Raw genomic sequence first — 16,594 nt, 5'->3', positions numbered from 1 at the left:
GATATGCATTTGGTGTGTGTGTGTGTATATATATATATATATATATTTGGCAAGAAACATATTTACATATTTATTTTGGTATATGTTTGTGTGTGTGTTCTGTATATGTACATATACACGCACAGAGACACATATATTTACTTTGTCAGATATGCATTATCTGTCTATCTGTCTTGGTTCCCATAGGAACAGAATCTTGTGACGTACTAGGCCTCGTCTGCGCATGCGCTCCGCCCGCGCTCAACCCGGAAGCGCGCTCCATCCGGGTCCTCGGTTGCCTTGGCGGCACGTTGCCATGGACGACGCCCTGAAAGCCGGAAGTGGGGCGCGGAGGCGTCGTCGCCTGTGTTCCGCGGGAGGCTGGAGGAGCAGCAGCGGCCTTGCCAGGATGGCGCACGTCCCCGGCCGGGAGAAGGAGGAGGAGCAGGAGGGCCAGCAGCAGGACCAGGGGGACGAGGAAGAGAAAGCCCATGCCTCCGCCGAGACGGTGAGCCACCACTCTGGGGACTCTGGCCGTGGGGAGCCTGGACTACAACTCCCAGAATCCCCTTCAAGTCACACTCTCTCAGCCTCAGAGGGCGGCGAGCCCCGAGGAAACCCCAAGAGAGGCACACAACAACCATTTTGTATGTCTGTGTTTGTGTCTGTATTGCAGGAAAGTCACACTCTCTCAGCCCCAGAAAAACACGCTCTAATATATTTGGTATCTAGCTATATATGTTTATACGCATTGTGTATATATGTATATATGTGTGTGTATGTGTGTGTATAGATAGATAGATATGGTATATATATATGGTTCATATATCTATATCTATATATGTATATATAGATATACTTGATAGGACACTTGGGTTTCCATGGCTGAGTGGGGATTCGAACCCTGGCCTCCAGAGTCTTAGTCCAACACTCGAAAGTGCTATACCAAGCTAGCTCTGGACAGAGGTCAGTCTTGGAATGAAAGAGCGGTCGATCCAAGGAGTGACATGATATTAAATGATAGACATCACTGCCCCAAGTTGTAGCCATCGTGACTTGGGCTCCATGGCCTTATTTCAAGGGAGGCCCCGATCCACAAAGGACAGGTCTTGCCAGTGGGCTTTCATCACAATAGCTGAGCCAAGGCCCCCTGGTTCAGGTGCATTTGTGGTTCCCAGGGGCAACCGGGGCAAGCAGGGCTTAAAGGGAAAGGCCAGCTGCTGGGGTCACCTTCCCATCCTTTCCCAGTCATCATGATTCATAACTATGTTTGCAGAGAGACCTTGCGGCACCTTTGAGACTCACTGAAAGAAAGAAGTTGGCAGCAGGAGCTTTCCTAGACTCAAGTGCATCTGAGGAAGTAGACTTAGGTCTAGGGAAGCTCAGGCTGCCAAGTGAGTCTGAAAGGTACTACAAGGTCTCTCTCTAGATACTGATTCTGCAGACTAACACAGCTATATCTTTGAATTCTACCCACAGTGGGCCCTTGTTATCCGATGGGGTTTGGGTCCAGGATCCCCGGTGGATACCAAAATCCATGGGTGTTCAAGTCCCATTACATACAGTGGCATGGCAAAATGGTGTCCCTTATATAAAATGGCAAAAACAAGGTCTGATATTTGGAATTTATCCTTTTTTTAATATTTCCAAGCCATGGACGCTTGAATCCATGGATGAGGAGGGCCAACTGTATATAGTTCTGTGTGTGCCAGTGTCCATGCTTTGCTAAAACTGTGCTCTTCTGGATGTTGTTGAACTCACTCCTATCGTCTCCATTCAGCTTGGCTGCTGATGACAAAACAGAGCACTGGGCCCTTAGTGTCTGCTGGGGTTTGGTTCCAGGTTCCCCCATGGATACCAACATGCATGGATACTCAAGCCCTATTAACCGCAATGGTGTAGTATAATGGTGTCTCTTCTATAAAATGGCAAAATCAAAGTTTGCGTTTTGGAATTTACATGTATTTTCATATTTTCAAGCCATGGATGGTTGAATCCGTGGATACAGAGGGCTGACTCTCGTCCATCAACATCTGGATCACCGACAGCTCTCTGGGTCTGCATTAAACCATAGGAACGCAGGAACGCACCGGTCTCCTTCTCTCCGTCCGTGCCATTTCAAACCTTGGGTCCTCCACATTTCTCTTTGCGTTGGCCATGGATGGAAACATGGCTGCGCTACTTCCATTTTGGGGGTGAAGAGGACAGTCTCAAATTAGAGTGGATTTCAGGGGAGCCCAATGCAAGGACTGGAATGGGCTTTCTTTCAAGCTATTCCACTACTCCATCCTGTATTCCCTGTAAAATTGTCTATGAAACTGCTCCTTAAAACTGCTATCTCCTGTTTATCAGAGACAAGAAGACACTTGCGGCCCAGACCTAGGCTTTTTTATTCAGAAGTGAAAACTGTTTGAGGGGAGAAGGCTTTCTCTCAGGTCAGATTGCAGCCTTAGAGAATTGATTTTTAAGCACATCTGAATTCTTAAATATACTGTTTAGACCAGGTTGTAGCTGCAGTTCTAAGCTACTTGCGATGTGCATTTAGTGTCCTTTGCATTAAGACATTTGAGATCTTGCCTGAAAATTTTCCCATCCCTGCCTATTGAAATCTGCATCTCTTGCATTCGCCTCTTCCCCAGCAATGGGAGGCAGTATATCTGTTAGAGTCTTGCTGTGGGAAATCCATGCTTTTGCCGCACGCTTCTGCAAATATTTGTCCCTTTCCCTTAAAACAATAGTTTTGCCCGCTTCACAGTCTGACCGCTGGCACAGCAAGACAAATGGGAAGAGGAGATACAGACCGAGATCAGATGCCTCCGATGGATAACGAAAACAATCTGCCAATATGCTCCGAAGAATGTGACTTCAGGAAATTAAAAAGATGGGCGACGGGGCGTACGTGGCACATGCCCGCCTGCGGTGAGGCATCAGAACACTGATCTCTTATTGCTTTGTGGCACTTCTTTCCTGCTATCCAACTGAGAAGCCATTCTCTCTCCCCTCTCTGCCTTTTTGCAGAGAGCGAGATCTAGATCTAAACAAGACTGGACTGTACAAAGGACAATGAAGGCTGCAACAGAAATGAACCACCGGCCCCTTCCTTCAAGGGTGACCTCTTTGCAATTAAAAATATATATTCATCCACACACCACTATTTTAAAAGGAAATTAAAATCCTTCTTCCTTACTGATATGAGAAAAGAACTGTCACACTCTCTGAGGAACGCCTTACGAAATGCATTTCCATGCCTCTTCCGGTTGTCTCTGCCAGCGCAGGTTTTGCTTTGCAGCTTCAAGTGACTATAGAGAAAGCAGACTTTGGTGCTTTCTGCACCGGCATTTGGGACGTCCGGAGGACGTCCCATTTTTAAAAAGGGGCGTCTCTTTTAGACGCCCCTGGGCCTAGTACGGACTCCGTCCGTACAAGATGGCGCCGGCCCTTCTACATGGCCGGCGCCATCTTTGCGTATCGGACGCTGAGCGTCCGTACGCGTCGCGTCGCTTGTGACGTAGCGAGTGCGCCCCTGGCGCCTCGCTACGTCGCAAACGCGATGGAAAAAGAAGCTCCATTTTGGAGCTTCTTTTTCAGTCCGCAGGGGAGCCGCGCCGTGTGGAGGCTCCGGCTCCCCCATGGATTAGCCGGCGGCGGCAGCTGACCGCCGCAAAGCGGCGGTCTGTACCCCGCCTTTTAGTTTTTGCCATTTCATAAGAAAAAGAATTGGGGCTTGCATCTGATAATATGTTTAGAAATCAGAGTGTGTTTGGCCAAGGCTTCCAGCGACAACAAGCCACAATCTCCTCTCTCAGGGTTATCCTGTTTTTGGCCTGTTACAGACTGCCAAAATCAAGCTGCTTCAGGTCTCTTTGGAGGTATGCTGTTTAAATGATACATGGGTCCTAAGAGTCCGGAGGTTGTGCCAAAGCCACACTCCATTCCTAAGCGCTGGAGGGCAGCTTTGGTGCAGCTTCCGGATTCTTAGGATGCATGCATCATTTAAATAGCATATCTCCAAAGAGACCCAAAGCAGCTTTATTTTGGCAGTCTGTAACAGGCCTTTGAGACAGCTGACTTCTTTCACCAGAATGATTATTTTCTTCCATTACAGCTGCTGTAGTTCAAAACTCTTTACTTTACATGTAGATGATGACTATGCAAGTGGTTTCGGAAGACTAGGATGAGTTTGTGGGGTACAGGAACATTAGTCCATTACCCATGGCTGCAGCTTTCAGACTTCAATGGACTTTTCCTGTCTTGTCTATTGTAAGCCCCTTGAGTCAAAGACCTCGCCTCTCATTTTCAAACCTTTATGCAGATAGTGCTGTATAAATAGATCCCAATAACAGTAATTTGGTTTCTGTAGCATTTTGATCTAGTACCACAACTGATGAACTACTAAACTAGGTCATGTTGGGTTTCCTGGTGTAATTCAGATTGCATGTGGAAGGTCTCCAATCCCAGGCAGGTTAAAAGTCGAATCAGTTTTGGGGCTGGACAATTCAGGGTTGGCTACAACTCTCCAGCTGTAGTTAGTATAACCAGTAGTAAGGGATTGTGGGAGCTGCAGTCACGCACCCCTAAATTAATGGTCCTCACATTCAGAGGCGAGAGGTTCACTGGAAGAACAGTTGCCACTTGGTCACAGTAGAAAATACCAATGCAATGGTGATCTGACGCAGATCTATGGCAGCCTCATATGCAAGGATTCCATGAAAGTATTATGTTATAGTAATTGCTTTTTCAGACAGTGTGGTATAGTGCTTTCATCCTTGGATTACAACTCTGGAGATCAGGGTTCAGTTCCCTGCTCAGCCATGGAAACCCGCCGGGTGATCTTGGGGAGTCACACTTTCTCGGCCCCTTTATCTTTTTTTAAGTGTATCTTTTAAATTGTTTTAATATTTGTGAATAGTTTAATTATATTTTAATGTGTTCACCTTGTGTATTGCACTTAGTTTTAATTGTAAAACACCTCGAGTCTCAATTTTAGAGAAACAAAGGTTGTGATGATGATGATGATGATATCTCCATATTTATTCCCCAGGAAGAAGACATTCTTTCTGCACTGATCTGTGAATTTCTTACAGAAGCGGTGAGTTGGACCAGGAGTGTGATGGTTTTTCTACAGAATTACAATAGGCTCCAGTTTTTAGTATATATTTGAGATGAAATATTCAGCTTTTGGGTAATGATCTGTCCTGGCAATCTTGGAAATGTATTAAGCCTAAGTCATCCTGACTAGCTATCAGGATCTTCACCTACTACTCAAAAATTATTGTAATGGAACTGTTGTTTTCTGCCTGGAAAAGTGTGTGCTTATTTGCCAAATTCATGCATAACTACAAAAAGATTCTCTTTTTATTTCAGAAACTGAGGAAGAAAACATCTTACAAGTCACCCAGATCACCAAGTTAGTATGACCAAATCTTTTAACATGAAACCAATAGCCTCCCTGCAGTGAGGAGTATGGATCTTTACAGCATTCGCCAACATGGGATGGGTTCCTATGCAAAGGGCAGAAGAGGGCGAACTTGCTGGAAAGAGAGGATGGAATTCCTTTTCTCAAAGAGCTTTGAGATTAGCAGCTGTTGAAGAATGAGTAGCGTTCCAGCTGGCCAGTTATAACACTATTTGTTTTTTGCTGCCTAAAGATTTCAGCCTTCCCTGTGTTAGGCAGTGGTCAGAAACATTATGCCCATTTCAAAACAGGTACATAATTGACCAGTTTTCTCCCTATCCCCAAGTCAGTCGTGATTCTTAAGATAAAGAGCCCATGATTCATGGGATGCTAGAAGCTTTCTTGTTGGCTTTTAAACTTGTAGTCCTGAATTTGTTGTTTTGTTTTGTTTTTCTTGCCTTAGAGTCTGCATACACCTCTGCTCCATGTTTCCTTTCCAAAGGGCCTGGGTTTCTGAGATCCTTTAAAGGCACAGAGAACAAAAATTTTGGCAACTCCTTGGTCAAGTCATCCAGGCAGCTGTGGCATGGACCTCCCAAACAAGGTATGCATATGTGAAAGCAATTCCCCTTCCAACAAGTTGCTTCTTGCATTATCTAGACAATGTGGGCCCTGATGCCACGCTTCCCTGCTTGCTGTGAGGATTTGTTTGAACCTCTGGGCTACTAGGTGTATGCGTGTAGGAGCTTCATACAAGCACTACCATTGCTGTCAGTGACACTGCCCTGGGGCAGAGCTGTAGAGTGTGTTCTCCTCAGTGATCCTGGGCTTCTCATTTGGCTGAGTTCTTTTGAAATCTGGAAAAAGCCTTGCTACATCTTCTCCTGTTGCACCTAGTATTTCTTTCACTTTCACATCAGCCCTCCAGATGTTGATGAACAGCTCCTCTCATTGTGCCTTGCCATTGGCCAGGCCAACTACAGCTGATGGGAATTGGGATTTCAACAACATCTGGAAAGCCACAAATCCTGCAGACCTGACTTATCTCTCCCCCTGTGAAGATTGTGTAAGAAAGAATTGTCCTCTGTGGTCAACAGTGTGCTAAAATATGCTGTGCTAAGGAACTCTGTTAGTACAACCTCTTATATGAAGAGTTAGCGTATTTGTAATGATATTGAATATTTCACTATTAGAATTCAGAGACTTGGCCATATTAGTCTGGAATATCAGTGTGGAAATGGATCTTGTATCACCTTTTGAGACTTAACTGTAGGAAAGAAATTGTAGCGTAAGCTTTCATAAGCCTGGTCTATTTCCTCAGATGTTTTGCTGTTGTTATAGAATCGGGGGCAGGCTACACAGTCACAGACTCTGTTCTCCAACTCTTTTGGCATGTGTGGCCTTGTATGGATAAAAGGATCAGACCAAAGGCCCGTTAGATTTAGCATTCTGGTAGCTATCCAGATACCTCTCTGGGACATCAGTCAGCAGGAAGACATGGGCTCAGTAGTGTCCTTCCAGTTTTCCTTTGCAGCAGCTTGTATTGAAAGGCATACTGTCTTGAATGCTGGAGGTAATATATAGTGGCAGTTGATAACTTTGGGTATTGTATCAGCAGCAGGAGAAAAGCCATGCTTCAGAATGATGGGGAAAGGAGAGAAGGAGCCATTCCTATGGCTCGCTCCTAGTTGCAAAACGATATGCACAGCCTTGATAGTATCCTGTTGGTGCCTCCAAGAAATGCCCTAATTCAAATGAGAGTATTCCTACTGCATGGGGATCAGTTGATCTGTGCCGAGATAATTGTTTCTCATACTTCAGTGATTTATTACTTCTGCAACAACACTGCTACCATGCCAGGCCTTAGCAGCCCATTCTTAAACTCACTGGGGTACACTGCTTTTCTCCTGGCTGTCCAGTACTTCAAGCCCCATAGACTTCTCTCATCATTTCTGCATTCCCTTTCACTAGGTACCAGGATGGTCAAGGGAAAACCAGACTTTGACATAGGCGACACACACTCCACTCTCCCTGGCAACACTCCAGAATATCTGAAGGAAGCCTTCGGCATGCGGAAGCCGAAGCACGCACGCTCCTCCATCAGCGGTGAGTTCAGTATAGAAGGAATGGCTGCCCACAGTTGAGAAATTAAAAAGGTGGAATGTGAATCAATAAAGCGGACAAACCTTTTCATGAAGCCGTTGGTTGCCACTGTTTTGTCATCAAGCCTCCTACAAAAAAACAGAGGGACCCTCTCTGGATATAATAATCTCCAGTCTAGAGCCTCAGGGATGCTTTTGCTTTGGCACAGTGGATAGAAACTGGACTGTGACCCAGAAAACCTGCTGTAAACGGCCTTAGGCCAACCATGTATCTTAGCCTCAGCACTCTCTTTGCTTAAATACAGTTTTTTCCCTTTAAAGCCCTACATGGTATGGGCCCTGGTTACCTACTGGATCACCATCTGCCATATAGTCTGCCCTGTATGCTCAGGTCCTCTGGGCAACGTTTACTTCGTTCAGCCAGAACTAGGTTGGCAACTGTTAGCCAGAGGACCTTTTCATCAGCTGTGGAATGACTTTCTGGAAGAGATTTGTCAGCTGGATATGCTGTGTGAGTTTAAAGCAGCATTAAACACGGGTCTCTTCTGGCAGGCCTAACCAAATGATTTTTAAATTATGAATTTTAAAGGATGCATTCATTATTTTAACATGTATTGGTTTTATATACCATCTTAGCTGGTGTGTTAAGTGTCTAATTTGTTGTTTTCCACCCCTCGATCCATAGGAAAAGACAGATAAGGAATAAATGTTACTGTTATTATTGTCATTATTGTTATTTCTGCCAGGATGGTTGTAAGAATTAATGAGATGACCTCTGCAGTGTTTTGCACATTTGCCCAGCATTGTGTATGTATTTGCAAAGTGTTACTGTTATAATTTTCTGTGGTGGTTGTACTTCATCCCTCCCAGGAGGAAGGAAGGGATTGCTCCAAGAAGAAATGCACAATGTCTCCAGGCGCACCTGCACTTCTTAGTTGTATGATCAAAATCCCTGCGAAAGTCAAATTTTAAAATCTAATTGTCAGGCTTAAGTTGTGTGATTTGACACTTTTGCTCTTTGCTTGTACTTAGTAACATCTATGTGTTGCCTCTAAAATATGCTTTTCAGGCCCATATTGAGGAATTTTCTGGCATTTTTCTAGTTTAAGTATATAGTTTCTTTAAAAAGGAGAACTAAAAGTAACTCTCCGGTAAGAAGTTGGGATATATAAATAAAATAGATATAGATGTGTTCCAAGTGCTGATTGCAACATTTGCAGTGATAGTGTGTAATTTTAACCTCTAAAAAGGTATCAATTCCCTGCTTTGTTATCATTGGGATTTTTGTAATCGAAAGGGGAGCTGAAGTCTCTGAATGATCACTTAATATTTCTTTTCTTTTTCCTGCAGGCTATATCCCTGGAACACCAGACTACAAAGAAAAGGAAGATATGTATGATGAGATTATTGAATTAAAGAAGGTATGGATATGTATTTACATGTCTGCATATCTATGCATCTTGTAGTACCTGGCGTTTGTTGTTGTTGTTTTGACTCTCAGTTGTCATTGGGGAAGAAATAGTTCATTCTTCTGATTGACAATATGGCAGGGATAGCTATGCTTAGGAACCACAAATGCCGTGAGCCGGATTTCCAGGAGGGGAGAGTAGCTAAGCGTCTGTAACCTGCGTGGCTTTGCTCATCTCCTTGACATCATGTCCCAGTCTTCTCCTGTCCTTTCCAGTTTGCCCTGCGCCATCATACTCATTGCCCAGAATTCTGCTACCTTGCAATTTTGCGTGGCTTCTAATTTTTCTATTCCCATCATGGTGTGTTGGATGGGAACAAGGCTAATGGGACTGGAGAAAGATAAAAATGGATTTGTCTAACTATTTCCCTTAATGCCCTTTTCCAATCCTTGATGGCTGGGGTCTAGTTGTTTTCTTCAGCTTTGAAAAAAAGAACATTGTTGATTTTTGCATCCCAGAAGACTACAAGGAGAAATTTATAAAGAACCAGAAACATTTCTCTTTTCCCCCTTCTTCACTGTAGACCATACAAGCCCAGAAATGTGAAGCAGACCGGATGAAAACAAAGCTTCGGCGACTGGAGGAGGAAAACAACCGAAAGGACAAACAGATTGAGCAGCTGCTGGATCCCTCCAGGGTAAGTCATGTGCTCCTTGGTCAGTCGGATGGTTAGGCAGGAAGGTCTGGATCTGGTCGCCCCGCTCTTACCTTTTCTTATAAGACTGAGAAGCACTTATAGGTTGGCTTCTGAACACTTTGGCAGGGGGTTTGCTGAGTCTTGCATTTCAGATAGGAAATAGCTGTTATGCTGTTCTGGTAGCCTCTTTATTTGCACAGTGGTAAAATATTTTGTCTTGCTCTGTTTTCTTTCAGGGCTCCGAGTTTGGATGGCTACGCCCAGAGATGAGGAGCGAAATTAGTTTGGTAACTGCTCCTCTTAATGCCTTATTTCTGTCTCACTTTGTTTATTTGGTTGAGGGCCCACCTTTCTCCCAAAATGGTTCTTAACAAAATGAACTAACATAGGTGCAGATAAAAAGGCAAGAAGCTGTAATGTTAAAAAACACTTTTTAAAATATACCTATAATATTAAAACAGTTGCATTAAAAATTGTTTAAAAGCCCAGCATTAAAGTGCAGCATCCATCTTTTAAAAGCCCATGTATCAGCAACTAGTCAAGTACCCAAATCTTCCTGGAGGTCTTTGCTTGGTGGCAGAAGGATGATGGGGAGAAGACCAACCTAGCTTCCTGGCCGCAACCTGGGAGTAGCTACAAGGCTTGTTGAATACACTACACTTGAGGAAAAACCATATAGTCGAACTGTGAAGGAGAGCATTAGTGAACTTACTAACAAAATGCCAGATTTATATGTTTATCTGTCCCGTGTTAAGAATTTCCATCTTATACCAGTTTGTGGCCAGCACAGTCAAGGGGCAATTGCTGGGTAATAATTGTGAACATGTGCTGTTAAAGACAACTCACATTTCAGGAAAGATCCTGTGTTCTTTCCTCTTGATAGGTCAATGGATTGAAGCAAAAGATTCTCAGACTGGAACAGCAATGCAAGGAAAAAGACAACGCTATCAAGTATGTTGGACTTTCTTTATTAAAATATTTTTTACTTTCCTTTTCCATCTTTGCGGAGGTTTGAGGCTGCTCACAAAATAATCAGACACAGAAGCAGATTAAAAACGTAGAATTCATAATTTCAAACCATAGAGCAAAATTTGGAAGTGAGCCACCAAACCAGGAACAGGTCCTTGTAAGAGGACCAGTTATTACAGTCTAAGAGCATGCCTTGGCCAAAGAGCGAGGTATAAGTAATGATGATGTTGATGATGATGATGAAATAACAGCACCTTACTCTGGTTTCTAAAGGCAGAGAGGGAGGGATGTTCTGGGACAAAACGTTCAGAGAATGAGAAGACCTTGCTTACCCACTCACAATGCCTTGGTTACTGGCAGAATATGGAGCAGGGCTTCAGATGAACTTCTGAACATAACAATGAGTCCATGGATGGTCCTGATGATATCCAGATCCCAAATGTTGTGCGATACTTGCATTGAGGGTTTTATTGTCCTGTGTAGCAGAAATAGATGAGATAAGTTTGCTGAAATAGGGCCGAGACAATCAAGTGAAGTTGCAAGAAGTATGAGAACATCCCTTTACAATTTATGACCCAGGATGACTGGTGATGGCATGCCGTCTGTGCAACCTGGCAGTGGGTTCAAGTAAATCCAGAACAAGCCAAGAGAACAGAAGAGGGAGATGAAAGGCCAATTGGCAATGCTATGTGTCTCCAGACAAATTTTTGCTATAAATGCTATTGGAACAACTATTAATATTTATTACTTTGGTGCTATCGGGTAGAAAGGGGTTACATGTTGGCTTCAGTGTTAACAAACATTTGTGGTTAATTTCTGACGCTTTGTTTCTGCTGTTCCTTCCTCCTTTGTGTGTGTGTTTGTGTGAAAAAGCAAACTCCAGACAGATGCGAAGAACACTAATGTAGAAGAAATGAGACTCTCCCTGGACACTTATTATGATGAGGTATGTCTTGGTTAATCAATTGCCTTTGGGAAAGCTGTTAACACAACTTAGAAAAAAGAAATAGATCAATAGACCAAGAACCATTTACTTTCGCTTTCTTCAGCTCAGTTGGCTGTGCTACATATTTTAATTTATTTAATTTATACCCCACTCTTTCTTCTGACAAGGGACTCAGAATAGTTTCCAAATATTTTAAAACAAAGTCCATCTAGTGTCACATTTGCAAAAGTTAAAAGCAATTAGATGGAGAATTCTGTTTTTAAAAGTGCATAGGTCCTTTTTCACTCCTCCAGCGCAGATTTGTATATTTATTGGGCAGCTTCTTTTTGCGCTTGATCCTTGCTGCATTAATGCTAACATGCCTTGTCCATTGCAGATCCAGAGACTCCACACCCTGCTAGCAAAATCAAAGGCGGAGCAGAGAAAGTACGTTTATTTCTTTGGGGCTGTATGCACGTGTTTAATTTTTTTCTGTGTAATGTCTATACTTCACTAATGGCTGTGGAGTCAGAGGATGTCAAAAGCTTTTAAAAAATCTCATCCATCAGTCGTTGTTTGGGGTCTCTTTCTTGTGTTTTATATAACTTTGCAGCACTCCATGTCTATATTATTTCCATTTCCAGTTTTCAGTGCAGCTGGCAGTATTTACCTCTAAGATATTTTACCCATTAGAGTTTTAGATTTCTATCCATATAGGATGAAAGCTGTACCTGTTAAAGCAATGGCTTGTTAAAGGCTACATTGCCCAATCTAAAACCTAGTAAAGTTGAAACAATTGAGTGAAAGGTAATTAAGGCTGTCAACTTAACACTCACTTATGTAGAAAATACCTATACAGAAATCAATAGGATTTACTTTGAAGATTGTGGCGAAGTTCCATGCAAGTTAGCACCTTCCCTGATCCTATAAGCCTTATTGATTTTACCACGCAATATTTCCAAAGAAGTGAAAATAAGCTTAAGTGGAAGCACTTCAGACTTTAGACTTAAATCCAACTACTTTGTGTCCCTTGGATGATCAATGACATGTTCTTCCATAGTAAGGAAATGTATTTTGTAGTAGACTCAAGTTTGAAAACAGCCCCTCTTAGGCAATGAAGCAAAATTTCAACATACAGCCTTTAATTTTTAAAAACCCTACTTCATCATGTTTCCTAAGAAGGGTCCCTTTAGATGAAGTGTGGCCTTTCAGCTACATACAGTTTCCCCAAAACAGTTTTTGCAACCCTGTGTGGGTGTATATGTGTGTAAGGGTGGGGATACTACTGTGTGCTAACAGGTACTGGAATGTCCCAGTTGTTGAATCAGGGTTGGGGTGCAGGTTCACATCCTTTTACATCTAGATCCTAACCATGTTGGGAGGGTGTGACGATTTGTTTTAGAAGGGAACACTTCTGTAAACATGCAATGGAAACAACATTATTCCATCAACCTTTTTTCATTAATCTAATTCCATTGTGGACAAAAGGATTAGGTGACAGTTATCAGAACTGGGCTGTGTGTCATCAAGTGGCTGAAAGTTAGTCCACACCTCACATTTCGGGCACATTTTTAGTCCAGCCTAGTGGATTGCAATTGGCGTCACCTAAAACACTTTAACAGATTTAGATGGACCAGTTGCTCTCTATATGTGGCCTCTTGTCTCACCTTGAACACTTGTGCTGTGTCTTTCCTGTGTAAAACACACACAATTTATATTTTTGTATCTGGAGATGTTCATGCTTCCAAGGAGGAGTTAATGTGGTCCCATAGCTCACCATTCCTTCTCTAGTCTATAACTATCAGTTCAACCATTCTGACAAAAAATAGGTTGTGCTATTTGCTAGCGAGTATCAATGCGCTATATTTCAGAAGAAAGAACTGGCAAAACCCTGTGAAATTCATGGGTTGCCTAAAATCAGCAAGCGAGTTGAAGGCACAAACACACAAAGGGTGTTATGAATGGCATTCTGTCCCTGAAACACAGGGAACTGCTGCCCATTTGAGCAGATAGGACTGGGCTAGAAGAGGAAATAATGGGCCAGTACAGACAGGCCAAAATAAAGCTGCTTCAGGTCTCTTTGGAGGTATGCTGTTTAAATGACACATGCATCTTAAGAGATCAGAAGCTGCACCAAAACTGTGTTCCAGTCCTTAGGACTGGAGCATGACTTTGGCAGGGCTTTCAGCCTCTTAGGACGCATGCATCATTTAAACAGCATACCTCCAAAGAGACCCGAATCAGCCTTATTTTGGCCTGTCTGTACAGGCCCCATGTGACCTGGTTTACGCTGGCGGCGTCTTTTACGAATTTTGTAAATTAAGCCAAACCAAAATCACAGTCTTTGGAAAGATCACCTTAATGCACTGGCATCAAAATGGCTGATTTGCAAAATATTGGATGACTCGAGAGAAATCCAGTTTCAAAAGTAAAATAAGCACCTTGTTTGTACCTCACCCCCTTTAAAAAGTCCTTGGTTAATTGATGTACAGTATTTCTCTGGTATGACCTTTTGGGATATCCAAATGGGAGTGACAAATTCTAGTGGGACTTCCTATTCCTAGAAGACTCTCTAACTCTAAAAGTTGCCCAGCTACTATAGACACCAGGTGAAAGATTCAAAGGAAGAAGCAAATGGTGGAAGTTCTGATGGAGGAAGAAAGAGAGAGAGGTCTGTGCAGTCAGAGGATGTCTGGAGGATTGTGGAGCTCAAGGTAGTTTGGAGGAAATGTAGAATAAGGTAACATAATTTAGTTTCTTGAATGCCTCTTAATACAGTGGTGCCTCGGGTTACGAAAGTAATTCGTTCCGCGGCCGCTTTCGTAACCCGAAAAGCCTTCGTAAGCCGAAATGCCATAGGCGCTAATGGGGAAAAGCCGCGATTCCGTGTAAAATAGCGCCGAAAAGCACCAAAAGTTTTTTCGTAACCCGAAAAAACATTCGTAACCCGGAACAATTATTTCTTATGGGATTTTTTCGTATCCCGAAAATTTCATAACCTGGGTATTTCGTATCCCGAGGTACCACTGTACAAGCAATAGCCAAATGTGTATAAGGGCGGGGATACTAAACTAGGCATCTGAATGGTGAGGCTCCTGCTAGAACCACAGGAACTGTTGAAGTTGTGATCCTATATGTGCTGTAATTCTAAACACAAGTCCAGGAATGCTTACAGATGAGTATACTTATCTGTTCCTACATGCCAGATGTGAATAACACATTTATAAGCAGTTTGTGCTTTGGGACCATTCTGTGCATTTCTGTTTCCATGCTTTTCTGGAATAAAAGGATTACGTACCACTATTATTATTGGTGGTTGGTGTTGTTACATCACCAGTACACATAGTGCTCTGCAAATTACAAGGCAACAGGCCTCTGCCCCAGGAATTTATGATCTAAAAGGACACAGATTCCATGCCAGATAATCCCCATCCAAGTAGAAAACATTTGTCTGGGAATTGCTTTGTGTTCTACAGGAGGAGAGTGTCCAGTGAGCAAACTGATCTGACTACTTCCAAGTTGCTTCCATGTAGTCCCTGTTTTTTCTGTTACGTCATTCTGTTACGGTGCTGGTATCCCCTTCAACACTAAATACCTCCTGCGTACTATGAAATTGGCCCAAAATGAAGCCAGCATTTGAGGGACAAGAGAGAAGTCACTAGTATTTTTGTCCCGAGTTCTGAATTCATGCAGAGTACCAGATGCTTTAACTCTTGACTTCTGCCACTCTCAAGGTGCTGACGGTGTTATTAAAGACACTTCTAACTTGCTTTCCTCCTTTGAAGGATTTGCAAGGCGTTATTCTATACTGTCCTTGTAATACCACTATAGAGCTCTAGCTGGCCAGGATCACAATGCTAGTAGAGAGTCCAATCCAAGATTCTGCCCACTACATCTCTCTGGCTCTCAGTTCTATTCCATAGTAAAAATACCCATGCCGCTTGTCCAAGTTTTGGACGGCTTTTTGATCATGTGGCCATTTAGATGCATCTTCCATTGTATTTTCAGTTACGGCTGTTGACTATGTTTTCCAAATTTCTTTGTAGATCCTTTCCTGAGAGTTCGCAGCAGAAGGTGCTCAACACCACAATCCTGCAGTTCTCCAGGAGCATCAAGGAGCTGCAAGATGAGAATTGGAAACTGAAAGCAGATCTGGACCACATGTTGCACGGCTCCCCTGCCCTCAGTAAAGCCAAAAGTAAGTTCTGTTGGAAGACCAGGTTTGGTTTTATTGTGTGGGAAGAAGAATGAGTTGCAATGTGTAATTTGTTTAAAATATGACTTTAAAAAAACATAAGTTCACAGTGTCAAAGAGTTTTCCCAGGAAATTAGCTGTATTTGAGCACTTCACCACAATGTTTTTTTAATTTATTACATGCCTAGTTTGTTGCATATTTACTTTCATGGGAATTTAGGACAGCTTTCTTGTTCAAACACTTTAATCAAATCTATTTTATGTTCTATCAGTCTAAGTAGCCCACTGATTCGTGTGTTGATGATGAAATGATTTTTGCTACCATTACATTACAATTATTTTGTTATTACTAATTCGTATACATTTGCCATTTATGAAGGAGTCAAGAGTTGGTCAGAAGAAAAAATAGAGGAGTTGAAAGTTTGGCATACCATCTCCACGGACCTTTGAGAAACACTACTTTTAGTTTACCTATATGGTCTTTACCCTTTTGTAAATGTTTCTGACTTGTCTCACCTGAGTTACACAGTCGGTGGCAGCTCAGTTGGATACAAAAACACCTCAAGATAATCTGCAATTCCCAACTTTTATAAACAGCATAAAAGATTCTTGCAACTCAGAGCTTTCTTTCCAGGGTTTGGTGTTTCTTGCGACCTACTTTGAGTCTGAAAACATTATTAACTTTTCTCAGATTACACTGAATGGAGCAGACAGAGGCTGGTTCGACGGATTTCAAAACTGGAAAAAGTGAGTAATGGAGACGACATATCCATTTTAGAACAGGTGGAACAGAAACCAAGTGGCTGTTTTATTCTACAGCCTAGGAAATGGTCTCTGGTATATTCTCTTTGGTTTATTTTTTAAGTTTACCTTATAAGTTGCAAGAATTCCTGATTTCAGAATCTGTTTGAAGGTCAACAATT

General features: G+C 42.6%; 1 protein-coding gene and 1 long non-coding RNA gene across 3 annotated transcripts in view; one reads left to right on the top strand and one right to left on the bottom strand.

Annotated features, from left to right (window-relative positions):
* The first annotated feature begins 64 nt into the window (after nt 1-64).
* The window catches only part of IQCE (IQ motif containing E), a 24,552-nt gene continuing 8,022 nt past the window's right edge, over nt 65-16,594 (top strand). For both annotated transcript variants that reach the window (XM_042437535.1, XM_042437534.1), the window contains exons 1-13: nt 65-487; nt 5,021-5,068; nt 5,344-5,386; nt 5,838-5,978; nt 7,346-7,480; nt 8,827-8,897; nt 9,469-9,582; nt 9,819-9,869; nt 10,466-10,533; nt 11,425-11,497; nt 11,874-11,923; nt 15,523-15,674; nt 16,363-16,418. In XM_042437535.1, coding sequence (XP_042293469.1) covers nt 224-487; nt 5,021-5,068; nt 5,344-5,386; nt 5,838-5,978; nt 7,346-7,480; nt 8,827-8,897; nt 9,469-9,582; nt 9,819-9,869; nt 10,466-10,533; nt 11,425-11,497; nt 11,874-11,923; nt 15,523-15,674; nt 16,363-16,418 — 1,266 coding nt within the window. In that variant the 5' untranslated portion in view covers nt 65-223. The remainder of the gene's footprint in view (nt 488-5,020; nt 5,069-5,343; nt 5,387-5,837; nt 5,979-7,345; nt 7,481-8,826; nt 8,898-9,468; nt 9,583-9,818; nt 9,870-10,465; nt 10,534-11,424; nt 11,498-11,873; nt 11,924-15,522; nt 15,675-16,362; nt 16,419-16,594) is intronic.
* The window catches only part of LOC121914260, a 25,269-nt gene continuing 19,257 nt past the window's right edge, over nt 10,583-16,594 (bottom strand). Inside the window, exon 4 of the long non-coding RNA XR_006100511.1 lies at nt 10,583-11,026. This is a non-coding gene — a long non-coding RNA (uncharacterized LOC121914260). The remainder of the gene's footprint in view (nt 11,027-16,594) is intronic.

Source organism: Sceloporus undulatus, chromosome 8 (genome assembly GCF_019175285.1).
Source record: "Sceloporus undulatus isolate JIND9_A2432 ecotype Alabama chromosome 8, SceUnd_v1.1, whole genome shotgun sequence".
NCBI classification, from domain to species: domain Eukaryota; kingdom Metazoa; phylum Chordata; class Lepidosauria; order Squamata; family Phrynosomatidae; genus Sceloporus; species Sceloporus undulatus.
Note: the sequence above shows the minus strand (reverse complement) of the source record. Positions and strands in the feature narration are given on the sequence as shown.